Source organism: Cnephaeus nilssonii (assembly GCF_951640355.1).
Source record: "Cnephaeus nilssonii genome assembly, chromosome: 18".
NCBI classification, from domain to species: domain Eukaryota; kingdom Metazoa; phylum Chordata; class Mammalia; order Chiroptera; family Vespertilionidae; genus Cnephaeus; species Cnephaeus nilssonii.
This window is the reverse complement of record NC_137089.1, coordinates 31,436,946-31,456,849: the sequence shown is the minus strand read 5'-3', so window position 1 is coordinate 31,456,849 and position 19,904 is coordinate 31,436,946. Positions and strand designations below refer to the sequence as shown.

At 37.8% G+C, this 19,904-nt stretch overlaps 1 protein-coding gene across 1 annotated transcript in view; it reads left to right on the top strand.

Moving 5' to 3' along the window:
- TOX (thymocyte selection associated high mobility group box) overlaps positions 1-19,904 on the top strand; it is a gene marked incomplete at its 5' end in the record, with an annotated part of 311,293 nt that overhangs the window by 265,306 nt on the left and 26,083 nt on the right. Inside the window, one exon of the mRNA XM_079796582.1 lies at positions 11,260-11,490. Within this exon, the coding sequence (XP_079652708.1) occupies positions 11,260-11,490 (231 nt within the window). The remainder of the gene's footprint in view (positions 1-11,259; positions 11,491-19,904) is intronic.

Below are 19,904 nucleotides of genomic sequence, written 5' to 3'. Positions count from 1 at the left end.
GACATGAATTTGTATGTTATGAGCTTCCAAGCTGGTGTGAGAGTTTGCCAGTGAGTAGCCTATCCAATCACTCAACATCAACCTCTCAAAATGATTTGTAACTCACTATTAATGATTGTGTAGTATTTTGTGGTAGAACCTATATTCTATAGTGGTATATTCTTGAATTAGTGATGTGTGAAGACTTAGGGATAGATTTTTCAAGAAAGCCCTCAACAAAAATGGCTTTTTGTCTATAGAAATATTTCCAAGTTCATGTTTAGTTTACGTGTATTTTCCATCTCAAGAATACCTACCCTCCCATTCCAAGGTTACATACTGTTCTTCACCTTCATTCTAATGCAAAATCCTCCTTACCATTTAATCAACTTATATTTATTAAATGGCTAAAAACAGTCCTCTGGCAAAAATGCTCAAGCATTCTTCATCACAGTTAAAGATTAAACTGGGATTTTTCCCTGTATATGTGAGCAGGATTTATGTGGAGTGTTGTATTGAAATAGCTCCATTTAAATGTGAAATAGCATTAAGTCAAAATGATCATTTAAATCATTTCTAACAAGAGAATTAAAAAAGAATATTTACTCTCACTGCAGCAAAAGAAGCCTTTAAAGCTTCCCTCTTAACACTTTATGCTCTCTTAAGCAATTACATATTAATTCCCGTTTATCTAATTGAACAATTAAATGAAATAAGTTTGTTTTGACAGAGAAATACTGTAAATATATCAGTAAAATAAATTATCACCTTATAAATACTACCCACAGTTCTGATTGCTATGGAGCTGTGTTGACAGCCTAAAGTCATAAACTAGACATACAGTAAAACATCAAAGACATATAAACTGGGGTAGCTTGTGGTTCTAAGCCTGTAATCCAGCACTTGTAATACAGTAGACACTTTAAGACACAAAATCTCTGGCATTACAAGTATATTTATAGTACAGTATTTTCTTTAAGGAAATTATGGGCTAAGAATCACAATTTATATTTTTCCATCCTTTTACTTTCAACTTTTCTGCTTAAAATATCCTTAAGTTTTGTGTGTGTCTCTTGTAAATAGCATATGGTTAGATAATCTTTACTTTTAAATGAAACTGACTTTATTTACATTAACATCAGTACTAAATCTTTGGGTTTATTTCTCCATTTAAGTATGTTGTTTCTATTTAGCCCACATATGTCCTATGTTTCTTTTTTCCTTAACCTGCTTCAAGTTTGTTTTTATTTTGCTCATTCCATAATTTCCATTTTAATATTGGTTATTTTATACTTTTTCTGTTCACTTAGTAGCTACCCCTGTAACACAAATGCATAAAAGTCTAACATCGATCGATATCTTTACCCTTCTTATTTACTTTCATTCCAAATCATGCTGGAGCAGTTATTGCTGTTGTTTAGTTTAATGATAATTTTAATTAATATCTATAATTTAATATACTTCACAAAACATTATTTATTATTTTAGTCCTTTTTCTTTAGATTTATTCACATATTTAATATTTTTTCATCTGGCATCATTTTCTCTATCCCTTTAAAATTTAATTGCATGAGAGTCTGTTGGTTATATAACTACCTTAAAAAGTACTTTCACCAGATATAGAACTTTCGATTGATAGTGATTCTCTTTATGAAGATATTATGTTACTTCATTGAATCCTGATTTTCATTATTACTTTTGAAAATTCTACTGCATCACTGTCTTTCCTTTGAAAGTGATCTGTCTTTCCTCTCTGACTAGTTTTAAGATCTTCTCTTGCCTTTGTTGTCCTTTGGTTTTACTGTGATGTGTGTGGGTTGCTTTAAATTTATCCTGAATTTAAATATTTCTCTTTTCTATGAATTCTAAGAAATTTTCAGGCATTATTGTTTTTCATGTATTTCCTCTTGTGATTTGCTCCATTCTCATCCTGTAATTCTGATAAGATATATGCTAGACTTTCTCATACTATTCTCTATGACTTGTTGCTTTTACATTTTGCATTTCCTTGCCCCTCTGTATTTATTCTGATTGGTTTATTTAAATCAATTCCCAGTTCATAATTTTTTTCAGCAATACCTAATCTAAAACTAAATCTATTGTAATTTTCATTTCAATTATTTTATATTTCCGGTTTTATTTGGCTTCTTTCTCAAATATATTTTGACTTTTTTACTTGCTTGCTTTTTATCCATATACTTAATCTCTTTTGTCCTTTAAGCATTTGCTAATTCCTGTATATGAAGTCTTTTGGGGTCTGATTCTACTCTCAGTTATTGCTGTTGGCTCTTGGTTTTAATGCCTTGTTTTATATTGCTTTTTTGCTGTTGGAATGAGAGCTGATATTAATTATGACTTGATGAGACTTCTATTAGACTTTATTTGAAAGTTAATTCCTCTAAAGATGATTTCTGTCGGCTTCTGCCAAGCATCTTAAACTATTATAATGTAGAATGACACTTGCCTTAAAGTTCTTCAAATCACCCTATTTTGGTAAATTATTATAAATGCTGGCATTCAGGATATAAGTTGTTACAAATTCTGGCTTCTGTTTGTGGATTATCACAAGAGATATGTTTCCCCCTCTCCATTCAGTATCATCTTTGCAGCTCCTGGGTAGGCACATACAAGAGAAATCATTTTATTTCCCCCTTACATTAAGGTGACCAGACGTCCCGCTTTTGACGGGACAGTCCCGATTTTTAACAATTTGTCCTGCGTCCCGCGGCGTTTTAAAAAGTCCCGAGTTTTGGAAAGAATGCACGACAAGCTAGGGAACGGCGGGAGAACGGGAAGGGAATATACGGTTTTTGGCGGCCATGTGGCTATTTAGCCAGGATATGAGTTTTATATTATTTTTGTTAATTTTATAATGTTAAACTTTAATAACAAATAATTGTTGAGAACTGATTATCAAAAACTGCTTATCAAAGTTCGCATTGTTGATCAGTTGTTAGAATTCGACCACCATTGTTTGGACTTAATGAACAATGGCATTTTTGGGATTGGCAACGACAAAAACATTTTGTAACTGTCTCTCAGACGATACACATCGTACTGTGTGCTAGTAGGCTAGTTAAACAAGTGATGTCATTACAAATCAGCTATTCAGATAATTTAGGTAAGTTATTTATTTATTTCATAAATACATAAATTTTCTTGAATTTAGCAGACAGTACTCGTATTATTTATATTTTATAATGGCAGCAAAAAGTCTAGCGCCGGCCTTGAAAGTGACACTTATGACTTACGTTACGGCAAATTCATGACCTTTTAAACAACGACAGCAATCTACTAAAAAAAATTCACTCAAATGAGAAATATGCCAAAGAATAAAATAATACTATACATAATTTTTTATTTATTATATTTGTAAATTGTACTTACGTTGAAATTTAAACAAATATATTACAATACTATTTTTGCGTTCTATGAAAATTTTTGTTGCTCCATCATATAGACCAAATTTTTAATCAAGAACCGCCCCCCCCCCCCCCCCCCCCCAGTCAATGGTGTCCCGCTTTACCAATGTTAAAATCTGGTCACCTTACCTTACATTGACACTATAATTCCCTTCTGTCCTTACTTTAATAGGAAACCTTCTGCTAAACATCCAACTTTTGGTAAACAATGAGCTTTGTTTTCTATCTGCTGTGCCTTGTACTCACTTTCACCAGGCTTAGCAACTATCTTCAAGATGAAAGCTGGCTTCGGTATTTTGCTTATTTCTCTGGGTTCCTGCTTTCATTCACTACTTGCATTTAAGAGTGTCTTATTAATTTGCTAGTTCCTCAATGCATGTGCTTTTCCATAGTAACAGAAAGAGAAGTTTGTTGTTGTTTTTCTCAAAGGTAATAGGATAAGTCACTAGAGCAACAATTACATAAGCCTTTAGAAAAGGACTTCTCATTTACCACTGTTCTAAAGGCAAGAAGAATCTTGGAATAAAGTAAAAATGATAAGCAGACGAGTTTCTATAAACACTCAATGAAATCAAGCAATGTTAGAGCTAGATGTCAAGTCACATTATCTAACAATAGGACAGACTATTTAAAATTGGGACTCCAAATTCTGGTATTTTCCACAGTGAACTGTGTTTATTATGCAATTGTTCAACACTTCACATGCTATAATGTGCATGATACTTCTAAAGCATTTCTTATACCCTAGCAATTGAGGAAATATATATTCCTTGCTTATAAAAAATAAAGTGTCCCATTGATTGAGGCTGAACTTAACAAACTAGTTCTGGGGAAAATAATAAAATTCAGTCAAATAGCCAGTTAACACTCAATTTCAAATAATTGTTCCTGTAATTCATTCAAGTGTATACTAGGATAGTATTTTCAAGGTGTCTTTGTTCTTAGATAATTCATACCTTATGTGATTAAGCATATTTGATTAGTCCATAAAATAAAAATAAAGTGAGGCTAAACATAGGCACCTGGCATTTTATTCAGTGGGATGTTATCGCAATAGCTATGCACTCTTTGTAAGGCCGAACACTCCATCCAAAATATGAAGAAGTAAACACGATGCCCCAGATAGGCAAATTTAGATAAGACCAAGTGAATCCAACAAAATTTATAAATGTAACCAATAGGTGTATATAATTGCAATCAACTTCCTCACTTTAAAGTGATGTTTCCGGACAGTAGCCCTGATTTCAAATATCTTCCATAAGGCTAGTGAGTAACTTTGCTAAACTTATCCTAAAATAATAACCAGCTCTGTTTGGCAGAATCAAGGATCTTTAAAATTGAATTTGCTTTACCAATTATGATACATACAAGTGCAACGCCCCACACTTGTGAATCATTTCAAAAGTATAGCATCTCATATATGTTTTTCTATCATAGATGTTTTGAGTCATTGAATGTACTGTTTTTATTAGTGATAATAATAAACCTGAGTATAAAATGAAAGAAGGATTATCGCCTTGCTGATTTCTCAGTAACTAGATGACTTACTTTCCATGCTTATTTGAAATCATTCTTATAAGGGGATTTTAGATTACATCGTTTAGAAAAAAAGAGAGAGAAAGGATTTAAGTAGCGAAAATTTTCACTTACAGAAACAGTACCATCACAAAAGGTGCTGTGATATGCCCAGTTTCTATGGTGAAGATTTTATAATATTTACTTTCTATGATAAGGGTTATAAGTGGAGTTCTATGTTGTTTGTTCAGCCTATTATGCAGATGGTGCTTGATTAAAATCTATTTTAAACTACAGCGATTACTGCAAGATGGTGTGCATTAAACAGCTCTCCCAGCTCCATTACAGGCGGTGGGACCGCCGCAGTTTATTTTAAATATGCTGGTAGACGTTTCTAACTTCTCCAGGGACAATTCAATAGCAGTGATTCTCTTTCCTTGAGAGCTTTAACTCCTGTACTCTGTATTCTTAAGTATTATCTAAGCAACACTGTTAACACGTGTTTTTTTAAAGTGAAAAATTATTGTTTTCTTGTGATAAATAAGTTAAATACATCACTATAATTAAGCAATAAGACATAAGAGGAGGTGGATTACTAGAAGCCTAAGGATACCTCTAGGGCTTTTATAGAAGTAAATCTGTGTCTACAAGTAAGTTGCCCAAAGCACATGCACTGTGTGAAGCTTATATGAGAGGAATTTTTTTTTTATGTTTTGGTTTATGTGTTTATTTATTTATGCATGCTTGAATTGTGAAATGAGTCTGTGGGGAATTAGGATTAGAGTTAAGGCCTAGCCATGTTCTCAGTTACTACGATTTTCATATAACTTTTATAGGTGTTTTCAAATGCCCTTCACTTTGTAATTTCTAAGCCTTTGCCCATTGCTGTAGAATAAAGGAGTAGAAATGGATGATGATCCATTGCATGTAAGACACTATAGTGATGCTGTGAGGATAGAAAGATTCATGGTACTGGGTCCTTACTTTCAATGTGCTTACCATCGTGGGGAGTTTATATGTTTGCATCTCATGGTTTCTTCTCTATTCTGAAGATTCTGATGTTGGCATTAAAGTTAACTCTTCAGCCTTGGAACCCTGGTAACTTTATAAATATTATACTCTAAAACAATGCCCAATACACAGTACCATATTGTCCAATACAGTAGCCACTGGTCATGTACGCCCATGTACATTTAAATCTAACCAATCTAACTAATTAAAATTAAATCAGTAAATGTTCTCAGACAGTGCAGAGAACATTTTCATCTTTCCAGAAAATTCTATGAGAGTACTACTCTAGACTTTAGCAGTCAGGGCCTCTTAGAAAATTAGGACATAAAATTATGCACTTTCATCCATCTAAGTAAGAATTTAGAATCCAGAAAAAATACTCAAAATTAAGGTCCAGAGACATAGTACAAATCCATTTAGCTAATTTTTCCACCACAATCATATTCATCATTATTGTGTTCATTCCAAATAGTGGTCAAAAAAAAAATAGATATCTTTCATTATGCAACCTGTTACTGGCATGTAAGGAGATCCAAATAACAGCTACATTTCTTTTGTGAAGGAGGCTTTGCATATGAACAATGGCCATGTGTTTTTCAAATATGTGATGGAACTACCTCCAAAAAAGTAGGCCTTACACATTCCCAGTTCATTATACATAACCTAAAATAACAGCTCACTCCTGTATCCTCCCAAACAAAAGAAAAATGCAAAATAAAAACAAGACCCCCACAGATCAGAAGATAATGCCCAGTGGTCAAGAGGTAGACAGCCTTACTGTTCATAGCACTGCCTGCGCACTTGAATACATTAGACACCAACCAGGGAGTTTTCATTCCATTATAGTGCATCCTAAAGTGAAAGCAAAGCTAGTATGCAAACCCAGTAAGTCTTTATACAGAGAACATTTAGCAATAAAATAAATGAGTCCTTTCAAAGACATTTTATTTTTTTTATAAAGATCTTTCATACATAGTTCTGTGTGTTTTTTTTCTTCTTACATCAGCCTTTGATGAAAGCCAAGGTATTATCTTAGATCATAGTTCATTCCTATGAGGAAAATTCTGTAAATGGTCAGAATATTACAATGTTAGAAGAATACAGTTTTAGTGATCTAGTTTAATTAGGAAAGAAAGGCAGTGAATCTTGAGAAATGAATATTTTATGTGTGTTCTTTATGTTGGTCCTCTTAGATGTCAGTTTTCTTCGATGGCAGATAATTCAAACTGAGTTTCACATGAGTATTTAAAAGAAAAGTATATCAATAGGCTCTTGCTTTCAAGCATGGCAAAGAACAAAGTGATGTAATGTTGTGACTGGCTGACAGTCTGGCCGCAATGGGGATGACACCCCAGCTTCACAGCTTAGTGCATCTCCAGTATTCAATCAGAGAGACGGTTGAAGCTCCAGGGTGATGCTTCATAACGCATACATGGCATCTCCTGAGCCTTGAGAATGTGGAGGCTGAGTCATGAAATGCTTGCTTCTAGTAAATGAAACTCTCAGGTTGAGCAAGTCTGATCTGACTAACCCTACACAAGCCAGAAACATAGGGAAAGCCTCCAGACAATGAATGAACCGAATCCATTGGTTGCATGGGATTGCTTAGAGTTTCCTACAGAGTTGCTATACATTGCCTCTAAAGGGTAATTTGTTGTTTTCATACACTTGATACTTAGAGCTTCTTACTGGCAGTAACAGGTTCTCCTGCTTCCTCAGATCATCTCCAGAAAGTAGGCCCATGTTGTCAAATATGTCCTTTCTGTTACAGCTGGTCATTTCAGCCAGTAGAACTAAAAGTTACACCATACTGTCCTAATACCAGTTTCAAAAGGAAACAAGCATGGAGTTCAAACAATTTTAGACAATGGAGGAGAAAAACTATTGAATACTTTGGGGAAATGTTTTAATAAGAACAACTATATTGAATCATAGGAAATTTATCTCTATGATTGACTTTTGATTATTTTCCAAACTCATTAATATACTGTTATATGCAATCATGGAGATTTCAATGTGTCCAATCATTAATTTTTTAGTTAAAATTTAAAATGATGAAGGCCTGGAGGGGGGAGGAGGAGAGGTAGGAGTCAAGGAGTTAATGGGTATGAAAAAGGGGACATCTGTAATATTTTCAACAATAAATATAAATTTAAAAATTTTAAATGAGTCCAGGTAATATTCCATATGTATAAACATTCATTTCTCCATACTTTGTTTCCTATTTCTAAATATTTCCATTCCTTCATGAAATATGACCTCCAATATCATAATCACTCCATTTGTAATTTGCTTTATTGTAGACTTTCTTGACTTCTTTTTCTTTTTAATAAGTATTTTATTATTGAGAATATAGAAATGGTCATGTCTACAAAATTTGGAAATTATAAAAAAATGTAAAAAAGGAAAATCATAAAGACTCAGCCTTATAACCCGGAAAAAATTACTATTAACATGTCAAATACTTTTTAAAGATCTATCCATGTTTTCTGTCTTCCCACATATTGTCATCAAGTACTCAAGTAAATTAGTGAGGCTTAAATTCCTGTAACAGAAACCACTTATGCTTTGATTCATTCATTCTTTGAATTGTATTATTATTTTGTTATTATTTTAATTACAGTTATAACACATGCAAAACACTTACTGTGTGTCAGGAAACGTAAGTGCTAGTGAGCAAAACCAGTTGTGGGCCTTGCCCTCCCAGTGCTTATATGTGGAACGGAAGAAGATCTAAATACATAGATTGTTGTATAATTATAAGTTTAATATGTGCTACGTAGGGAAATGGAACTCTTGGAAGAGAAAGTGCTCACAGTGAGAAATCAAGTCAAAAAGTCCATTGGATTTAGCAATGTGGCCTGTGGTGACCTTGTTGAGAGCTTAGTGATGGTAAGGCACATTAAGAGAGTTGCAGCCCTAACCGGCTTGGCTCAGTGGATAGAGCATCGGTCTGCGGACTGAAGGGTCCCGGGTTCGATTCTGGTCAAGGGCATGTACCTTGGTTGCGGGCACATCCCCAGTCGGGGGTGTGCAGGAGGCAGCTGATCGATGTTTCTCTCTCATCGATGTTTCTGGCTCTCTATTCTTCTCCCTTCCTCTCTGTAAAAAATCAATAAAATACATATTTTATAAAAAAAAAAAAAAGAGAGAGAGAGTTGCAGAGGCTGTATAGGGCCAGCACAGACAACCACCTGGAGGAGCTGGTTGTGAAGACAAGAAGGATATGCCTATATGTAGCCTTGAGGCAAAGGGAAAGTTTGCTTGTTTGGTTTATCTCCTAAGTATTTAAATGCCAGTTGGAGAGGTAGAGTTAAGGGTATCATGAGGTGTCTCCTACTCCTAGGCATTCTGATTTAATCAATGCAAAGAGAGCCTGGGTATGAGGATATTATTTAAAAGTTTCCCAGATGATTCCAATGTGCAGCTGTATTTGAGATCACTGTTATAGGTCATAATTGCCTGTATGTTTAGTTTATAGCTATTACACCAGTTTTCCCAGTCTCAACTCAGTCTCAACATGCCAGTCTTCTGACAGATTTACATGGGACCAACCATTCCACAGGCTCACCTCTTAGCTCCATCCTAGGGAAGTTATCTTCTAGTGTTCGTCTATATTAGCTTGTCAGCTCAGTTCAGAGCATCCTGTCTCCATCGGGATGTTGATCTGCTTCAGTAGACAACTTAAAAATGGTCATCTTTTAAATATCTCTCTCACTAAAGAAAAATAATTCATTTAGTTTTTATCCTGCCTTGTTTTTGGTTCTTAGACATATCTTTTAAACTGTGACCATATGGCATCACAAATTAGTATTAAGGTCATTCCTTTCCATTCATTCAGTGAATTTTTTTGAAGTTTCTAGCATCTCACAATTAACATTTGAATGTCATTTTAAAGTTTTAGAGATCATATAGTATCACATATACCATCTCACAAAATGACGTTGCAACTGTTTGCAGAAGAAATAGCGGCCCAGGGAATTTGCCCAGCTAAAAATAGCAAATAAGGGCATGAGTGCAGATCCTCTGACGTGGTACCCACTGGCCTCTCAGGATGTCCTGGTTCCTCTTCAACGATGGCAGTTATTGGACACAAATTACCCCACCAGTAATTTATCTGAGTAAACTATATATTATATTACGTTTACAGAAAAGAAAAAGCAACAGCAATAACAATAGAAGGTGAGGGTGTAGAATCTCCCATGATAGTGGCAGCTCCATCAGGAAGTAGTATTCATGGACCTTTATGTTGGTGGGAAAGGCACTTGGAAAGAGGATTCCTGCAGGATCTACTTGATAATCATGTAGATTCATATCATTTTAGAGCTAGAAAGAAATCCTAGCCAAAATCGCTCCTTCTACAGAGATGGGTAAAGTGGCATTACATATAATTAGTTCAGATCAAAGTTAATATTCAAATGCCTATGTCTTAAATACATTGTGTGTGTTTTCCACTTGTGTCAGAATAACAATTTAAGTTATCTGAATATTCACACTCGAACACGATGGGAGAAAATAGAATCTATTTTTAAAGTGAGCATAAAGCTGTTCTAGAAATATTAGATTCTAGATTTACTGGCCAACATGGTAGCCACTAGCCACGTGTAGCTATTTAAATTTAAAGCCATTAAAATGAAATAAAATAAAAATTTTGTCTTATTCATGTTAGCTTCCACTTCACATGCTCATTTGTTACATGTGGCTGGTGGCTACCACACTTAATTGTGCGGATTATAGAAGTTTACCTTCATTGCATAAAGTTCCGTTGGACATCACTGACCTACAGTCCAGATTATGCCATTTTCTAAACCATGAGCATCCGTTCTACAGACCTAAGTGTGACATCAAAAGCCATTCAATTTCAATCACTGGGCATGTTGCCCACCATGGTTTAAAAGTCATAATTAGGAAGAAAAGGATAAACTCAGAAGAAAACAAGTTAGACTGTTCAGACAGTAGGGTTTCTACAAAAGGAATTTTCACCTGTCGTAGTTACAATGCAACTTAGCATTAAGCTTCCTGAATAAGAAAGAGAAAAACTTAAGAGAGTTAAGGGGTAATATTTAACAGTATAATAGTATAAAAAGAATCAATAATATTATGTTAAAGCTATGTAAATTTGGCAGCAGATGAACATGAAAACTACAGGAAATATGAAGTTTTATCTGAAACACAGCAACGACAACAAAACGAAGTGTCCCTTTGGTATGTCTGTGTTTGTGTGATGTGGACAGATGAGTATGTCTGTGTAAGTCTCAAATCAGAACAACAGTATGATTTGTCTCCAAATTTTCTCCGTTCCTCTATAATTCCCATTTTATTTTTATTTCAGATCAATGGCGGAGAGAAGCGACCTGCCTCTGACATGGGGAAAAAACCAAAAACCCCCAAAAAGAAGAAGAAGAAGGACCCGAATGAGCCCCAGAAGCCTGTGTCTGCCTATGCATTGTTCTTTCGTGACACTCAGGCTGCCATCAAGGGCCAAAATCCAAACGCGACCTTCGGTGAAGTCTCTAAAATTGTGGCTTCAATGTGGGATGGTTTAGGAGAAGAGCAAAAACAGGTAAGATGCAAAATGGAGTGGGAATCACCACGACTTGAGAAAGTGTATGCACCCCCAAAGAAATGGCTTCTGAGGGCGCTGGGTGAATTCTTCGGCTGCTAGAACTAAGGCTGAGAAGAACGTGCCCCATCAGAACCAGATTTCAGGAGTCTTTTTCTTTCACAGAATTTTACACTCCTTTATTGCCCCTCTATAAATAGCATGTTAGTCTTTGTTTCAAAGTTTACATAGTGCAGTTGCTTTTGGAAGGACTTTTATATATCCCAGCCAGAATTACCTCATTCCTTCATATTGCCAATGTGATCATAAAGACTAAAAAAGTACTAAAAGTATTTTCCAAACTGTCCACACCTCTCTTCAGCACTTACTATTTACCCTTTTGTCATCAAAACCCTCTTTGCTCTTTGCTAAGTGAACCTCAAATTTAAGGGTTTCTACCCTTGGCGATTCCCTAAAGACTACCAGGGAATGTTATTAAATCCCACATACACCATATTTCTATGCTGCGTTAAATGGGCCCAGATGCCTGCTTATTTTCTTCTCTCGCAGATTGCCGTGATGTGACTGAGGACCATACTTAGGGAGGCCCACATGAGACAACTTTGCTCTCAGCCCAGAAGGTCTTAAGGAGGATGGGAACCAAGGAGGGAGAGCAAGTGTCCAGTACATAGATGTAGCCCACCTCAAGCAACATTGATCTCATGATTCTAAACCAGAGACTAGATTACCATTGTTAACATCTAGAATTTAATTGTCACAAAGAAAAAGTTAGATAAGCATTATCATCAAAATATAGTTATTGAAACAAATCTGTGGATGTAGCTTTAGCTGTTACAGAATAGTGAATTGCGTTAATGATGTATTAGTTCCATATTTGATTCTTTTATATATTTTTTTATTGATTTTTTACAGAGAGGAAGGGAGAGGGATAGAGAGTTAGAAACATTGATGAGAGAGAAACATCGATCAGCTGCCTCCTGCACACTCCCTACTGGGTATGTGCCTGCAACCAAGGTACATGCCCTTGACCGGAATCGAACCTGGGACCCTTGAGTCCGCAGGCTGACGCTCTATCCACTGAGCCAAACCAGCCAGGGCCATATTTGATTCTTGATAGAGACATTTACCTCTATTCATTAGGTCCAAGAAAGTATGTAAAAAACAGAAAATCTCAAAACTATGTACATCTAGAAGTACCTATATATTGTAAACACATATCAACATTTATGATGTATGTAGTGTTTTGTACTTACAAGAATGTTATCACGTGATTTATGCCATTTGTTCTGCTCAATACTTGTAGATACTTTAATCCAAATTTTGCAGATTATGACATGGGGCTAGATAGTTCAATTCATTCACTTATTCTTTCAACAAATATCTGTTGAGTATTTACTATGTGCCCCAGGCACTGTTCTAGACACTGGAGATACAGCAGAGAATGAGACAGAGTCCCTATTCTGTTGAATGATTTGTCTAAGATTATATGGTTGGTACATAGAATTCCTGTGACTAGAACTTATCACTCAACATACCGTTCTTGTCTAACCAACTCTGAAATCAATTACAGCTGTAATGACAAAGCCAGGTGCTAAGGAAACATAGAACCTACCTCCCCACTTCTCTCCCACCTCCTTTGCTCTAAGCCGAAGCTGTCTTTTACTATCGGAACTCTCTGCATTTCCTTATGCCCTTTCCAAGACTGTCAGCCGCAGGGCACGGCTGCCTAGGCCTCTCAGGTGGAGCACCGTGCTGCCAGGATGGAGCACACACTCTGAAGCCTTCTCTGCGCGCTCAGTTAAACACCCATTTCCCTGATCAGAGAAGAGTTGGCATTGTGTGTGGGATTCTACCGAAAACCTAATAGACTTGGTTCAGGATTTTAGAACTGGTTTCTGTCCTAACTCAGATCAATGTGCTCTCACAGTCCCAAAGCGGAGGTGTGGCTCCTAACTGATGCTGGCCATTCGCAGTAAAATTGTGCAGTGTCTCCATTCCTCCACCCAGCAGAACGTCGCTAAATGAGGAACAGTGCACATGGACCAGCAGTCTCAAAGCCGCTCCTTTGCTCTGGCTTTTGTGATCCTAATCCCTCCCTGCTCCACCCAGGATGCCGCACTCAAGGACATACCTCTCTCTGCTTTGATAGCCCCTGACTCAGCCCCTCTCCCCCCATCCCTGACTCGGCCCCTCTCCCCCCACCCCTGACCCAGTGACTCAGCAGGGAGTGTTATTCCAAGCTCCTCTGTGCTTCCTTAGCTTCTACTTTGTCAAAGTTGTATTTCAAGAAACCAATTGCCTGTACTACCAGCCATCTGACCCTTCCTTATCTATCTTTCTGACCCCCGGTAACTTTTCCTAATTACCTGCCCCCCAACTAGAGGAGGTCATGTGGTTTTAAGACCAGTAGTTTTAAAAGGCAGAGGTCTATAAAAGCCTTTCCTAACCCATGATTGGTCCTTCACATTAGCAATATAAAAAGTCAGTACTTGTAGCCACGTTTCTGGTGGAAAAGGAGAATGTTCTTTTTTTTATTTTTCAATTACAGTTGACATTTGATATTATGTTAGTTTCAGGTGTACAGCATAGTGGTTAGACATTTAAGGATGTATGTTCTTATTGTGAGAGTTAGGTAATTCCTCAAGGCAGCAAATATAAATATGTAGGGTTTAACCACTAATTCTATTACAATGGGGCCTTTTATTTTTATTATAGCAAGAGGGGAACATTAAGATAACATTTTACTTTCTTTTTTTAATATAATTTGTGTTGATTTCAGAGAGGAAGGGAGAGGGAGAGAGAGATAGAAACATCAATGATGAGAATCATTGATTAGCTGCCTCCTTCACACCCCACACTGCGGATCAAGCCCACAATCCGGGTATGTGCCTGACTGGGAATGGAACTGTTACCTCCTGGTTCATAGGTCGGCTCAACCACTGAGCCACACTGGCCAGGGCCATTTTACTATCTTTTTATCTCATCATATAAGGCAGCTATTTTCAACTTTTTTCATCTCATGGTGCACATAAACTAATCACTAGAATTCTGTGGCACAATCTGACAAAAAAAATAGGTATAATTTCGATTCACTCACACTGGATGGCTATTGTTATATTGGTTGTTGACACTTTTGAAATTTGACAGTCTAAAGGAAAGTGGTCAGTGCCCCTGACTAAATAGTCAGGTATTGCATGTTTTAAAATCCCTGTGGCCCACCCTTTGAAAATGGCTGATATAAGGTAGTTACAGACCCAAAGAATGGAAGAGTCACTATTTTTTACTGTCATGTTAAAAAGGGAAATTACTCCCATTGCCCCATTCTGCCTTTCAAAATTGGGGCTAAGACTTTCTAAAAGAGATGTGATCACAATGATCATTTAAGGCTTTGACATACAATGACAAAAGGTTTTCCTCTTTCTCTTCTGAATTTTATTTCAAATATAATAAGTAACTTTGGGTTCTCTCTTAGTGGAAATAGTTGAGGGTTTTTTGGAGACTTTGTTTTATAAGTAAGGGATGAAATTAAATAATAGTTAGCCCCATATAACTCAATTGGGTATTATAAAGCAATTCCATAATCCAAGTCCAGTGGTTTAAAAAAAGTATGGTTTGTGACACACATAGAATGCAGGCCCATCCCAGGGACAAGAAGAAAGAGTTTCCAATAGGTGGAATCGGACATGGCGCTTACCACGGGGAGCATATGCATCGACGGGCCACGGCTCAGCTGCTACAGGGCAGTCCTTCCCTGACAGTTTGCAGGAGTTGCCAGCAAAGCGAATATGCCCTCCTAGGATGCACATTTGAGCATCCAGAGAATTTCAGCAAAATATCCAGAAGTGTTATTATGGTGTGTTACCACCTGTTCTCTCCCTTTATGTTGACGCATTGTGCCAACATAACGTAATATCTCTGTTTCAAACTTAAATTAATTGTATTTTACTCTCATTCAGTATTCAAATTGGGGAGCACAGACTGCTATGCATTTGTAGAGGCATGTTGCTCGCGCAGATGAGAGGCAGGCCGTTCAACTTCAAAATTTAGGACAAATGCACACGTTACACAGAACAGCCCCATGTGACGCGACCGGCGTGGTGGAGGCAGCTGGTTCAAGTAGGAAGCTAGGATTTCATGAGCCACCATTGTTCACAAACCCTGTTGTCATAATAGCCCACAATTAGGAACAGCCACAAAGAGAAACACAGACTGGGGGAAATGGACAAAACTATTGATGGCTTATTAGGGGGCTCCGAAAATTACAATATTTAAGGGAAAACAGCCATTAGCGAGATTACAACTGAATGTTTTCTTAGCAGCCGGAGGGAACATGACTAAGGGAGCCGCTGTGTGTGCATCACAGGCTGCCTCGCTGTGGAGTGCGGGTGGGAATGACCAGCCGCCGCAGAGGGCAGGTCTTTATTTTCAGAACTCTGTGGACTTTGGTTCCTGGGAAGCCTCTCTCCGAGAAGAAAACTCACCAGAAAACGGAAAGAAGCGGTAAAAATCCTCCAGGAACACAAAACATCCCTGGCAACTACTCGTTCCTACCCAAGCCACTGAACAGCCTTCACGTGTGGGAACTCTCTTGGTTTAAATACTTGGGAAGATGGCACTGAAGGTGGGATGGGGGCAGAATTGGGTTTGGGATGCCAACCGGAGGTTTTAAATGCTAATGAATCGTAAGACAATGCAGAGCCCATTTCAGAAGCATGCTAAGTTGTTTAAAAGGCACCAGATGGAGAGAGGGAAATAAAACATAAGTATGGCTGCGATGTTGGTCTTTGCTACGTCTCTTTCACTGCCTGGAACTGCAGAGGGAGAAAAACAATGCTGTGACAGTATCATGCCCTTTGTGTTAGTACTCCTTGGAGTTTCGGCAACCCTCAGCATCTTTTTTTATGAGGTTCCAGCTAAATTTCCTGTGTTATCTCCATTCTTTCTGGATTCTCTTGATTCTGGTCACCGAAGCCTAGGATCTGGGGTCTGCAGGGACAAGAGAGAACAAATCAATTCCTTCTCAATTAAAGGGTCCGTCCAGCTTCGAAGCAGGAGGGATGGGTCCAAAGAGCTATAAAGGGTTCTTGGGTCCTTTTCTGCCAGGGAAAGTCAGCTCGTAAGTGGAAAAGGAAAGTCACCTTAAATCAGAACCAGATGTAAATGACTAAATGAACCTTAAGTTCCTAATTGGAGACACAGTCGGGCTGTAATACGTTTAGCAAATTACAAACAAAATGTTCTTGTTTACATTACATTAAATGGCTTTAAAGCTCCAGCCAAAGAACTAAATAAACATGCTGTTAGGCTAAAAATGGAGTGGAAGGCCTGCTCAGAGTTTGATGTAGTCAGGAGAAACCACAGCCCACGGGGCGCAGGGAGTGTATTTTTGTAAATGCTAGTGATGTGGTGGATGGAAGAGGAGAGTAGATTTACCTTGAGATCCAGAGCCTAATGAGCAAAGAGCGCTTGCAGGGAACTGTTTGAATACTGTAACATATGCCTTCTTTCAGGATGCATAATTCATATCCAAAGATATTCGCCATAGCAGTTCGGCTCAATAGCAACACCTCATTATTTTATCCCTCCGTATTTATTCCTATGTTTGACGCCTCATGAAATTACTGTTAATGTGTTTATATAAGGGGAGATCTGACACAAGTGGGAAGAATGTAATTTCCTACTCATGCTTTCCCGCTGCTGTGTCCTCTTCCCCTGGTACAAGTGGCAAGTGTAAATAGTTAATTTGCTTCAATTATGAGCCTGTCCTGCTAAATTAGAAGCAGCAGGGATATGAAGAGCCAGAATTATACTTATGAGGCAGCTGACAAATCCTCCGAGCCCACGGAATCCAATCATTTACTCCTCATTGGTGCTCAAACACCCACTCTCTAAGTGCTGCACGGTTTCCTTTTTTTCCCCTTATCTTAGTATAAAATTTGGATTTTATGTCAACAATACTTAAGGTTAGCCAAAGTCCCGTTGCACTATATAGCATTCACACATGTTTATCTTGCCCATTTCCTTATAAACAGTATGCATTTTCCCAATTTTTTAAAAAATAGGAATAAAGGTTACGTAAAATAATTGTTCATTTTCTAAACTAAGAAAAGTTCATAGTTATAAAAATTTGAAACTGAGCGATTAAAACTACATGAAATGGTGAGCATATTTTACTTCTAAGATGCAGGTATGTACACACATAATGGTTGGTACATAAATGGGATTATTGCATGTGGCATACACATATGTGTCCACATACAGAAATACCCTGTGCTCCTTTAGGAGTAAACATTTCACTTCAACATTTTCATGACATTGTTAGGGAGAAAAATTGAACAAAATACTTATTCAAATCAGTGGCACTATATGTGTTCTTGGTACCAATGTTTGGGGTGGTTGGGCTGTTATCTGTGTATCAAATCCTCTGTTTCCATCGATGTGGAAGATGCAACTTAGTACTTTTTTTAGTAGCACTCATGCTCATCATGACTCACAGAAGAAAAAGGCTGAGACTAGGGACTATATCCTCAATAACGAATCCTCAGGAGCACCTACTATGTGCCAGGAACTGCCCTGTATCCTGGGCTTCCACTGTAGAAAACAGATCAGGCCGCTGCTGTTGTGTCTGAGGGAGGCATCAAGGGAGTTGTCTCGCCGCTAGGAGGAGCCCCTGAGTAAACGAAAGTAGAAATTTGAACCAGATCAATTTGATTTCCACCAGGGGTCTGCCATACTTGCTGTAAAATGACTACCCACTCTAGTCTGTTTTCTTATTTGTGAAATGGGGGATAATAAATACCATTTAAACATTCTTGTTGAAAGAATTAAAGACGAGATATATATATATATATATATAGAGAGAGAGAGAGAGAGAGAGAGAGAGAGAGAGAGAGCTTAATAAAAAATGCATACAATAGAGGCACATTTTTTAATTTATTTTTTAACAGAGGCATATTTTTAATGCTGATTTTCAATCCATAGTTTGAGTGCCTCACACCACACCAGATACATATTAGACACAAGTGGTTAGAATAAGATGGAACTTGGAGACATTGTAGAAAATAGGTCTACCTTTCATCTAGCACCAATATTCCACCTCTGTGTGCCAATCCACCCAGCAGGATGAGCCTTGTTTCACACAGAGGTACTTCTTGCAAAGTGAGCACCAGACATTGCTCTTCACCTTCTTGCATGGATTGTCTTGTAAGACACTCCAGGATTTTGCTTGTTGTACCTGGAGTGCTTTTCCATGCACACAACACAGATATGATTAGACGATGTCCCAGGGGGAATCTCTGGAAAATGATTGCCTGGGGTCATCCGTTGAGGGCAGGGTTCCTTTTGTGGGTGGCGGTGGCTGATGTCCTGTATCCACCAGTAAGTTGCAGGCACAGTTTCTGAATATATCTGGTGAAATAAACTGGCTTTTTTGAAGCAGCTTGCTGCTTTGAAGCATACAAGATATAAGAATTATAACTGGCCCACATAAAAAATTTTATGAAAAGCTGCCAGGGCCAGTGGTAATGACGATGAGACCGGTGAAGGCGGGTCATCTGGTCATTTTTGTCACAGCCACCGATATATTTATTACTAGCGTTCCCGTTGCAGGAAAAATCCTGCAATAGGATTTCCTGCTGCACTCTACCCCGCCTCCGCTCCTCCCTTGTCGCCCGCCCCGCCTTCTCGGCCAGCCCGCCTGCTTTTCCCTTCGCCCCCGGCCCCGCCTCCGCTCCTCCCTTGTTGCCCGCCCCGCCTTCTCGGCCCGCCCGCCTGCTTTTCCCTTCTCCCCCGGCCCCGCCTCCGCTCCTCCCCTTTCCTCCTCCCAGCTTGCTTGCTTCTCTGAAGCTTTACTCCCTTCTGCAGCTCTTGGCTTCTTTCGACGCTGTCTTGATATGCAAATTAGCCGCCATCTTTGTTGGGGTAATTTGCATACTTGTCCTGATTGGTTGGTGGGCGTGGCCTGGTTGGTGGGTGTGACCTGGTTGGCGGGCGTGGCTTGGGTGTGGTGAAGGTGCGGTCAATTTGCATATTTGTCTATTATTAGATAGGATTCAATATATTGTTAAATGAACAGCATCATACTTGCCCCAGTCATCCTCATTTAATAAATGAACAGATATATTTTGTAGCCTTTTTTTTTTTTAACAGAAAAGGAACTTGTTTCTGATATCTACCATTCCAGAAACAGGCCATAGCATTATTATGTGGGTCTTTTAGATGGATTCAGATGTTCCAAAAAGGAATTGATAGCAAGATTTTTCTCACATTGTATAATATTTTCAGTCCTCTGAATACTACTTTTTAAAGTTCTTTGAGTTCTGGAATGCTAAAGAAAATGCTGAGCGATTTACATAAGATGGAAATTTAACTGCGTTCAAGGACTGAGTTCTATATAAAATATAAATGTACTTTCT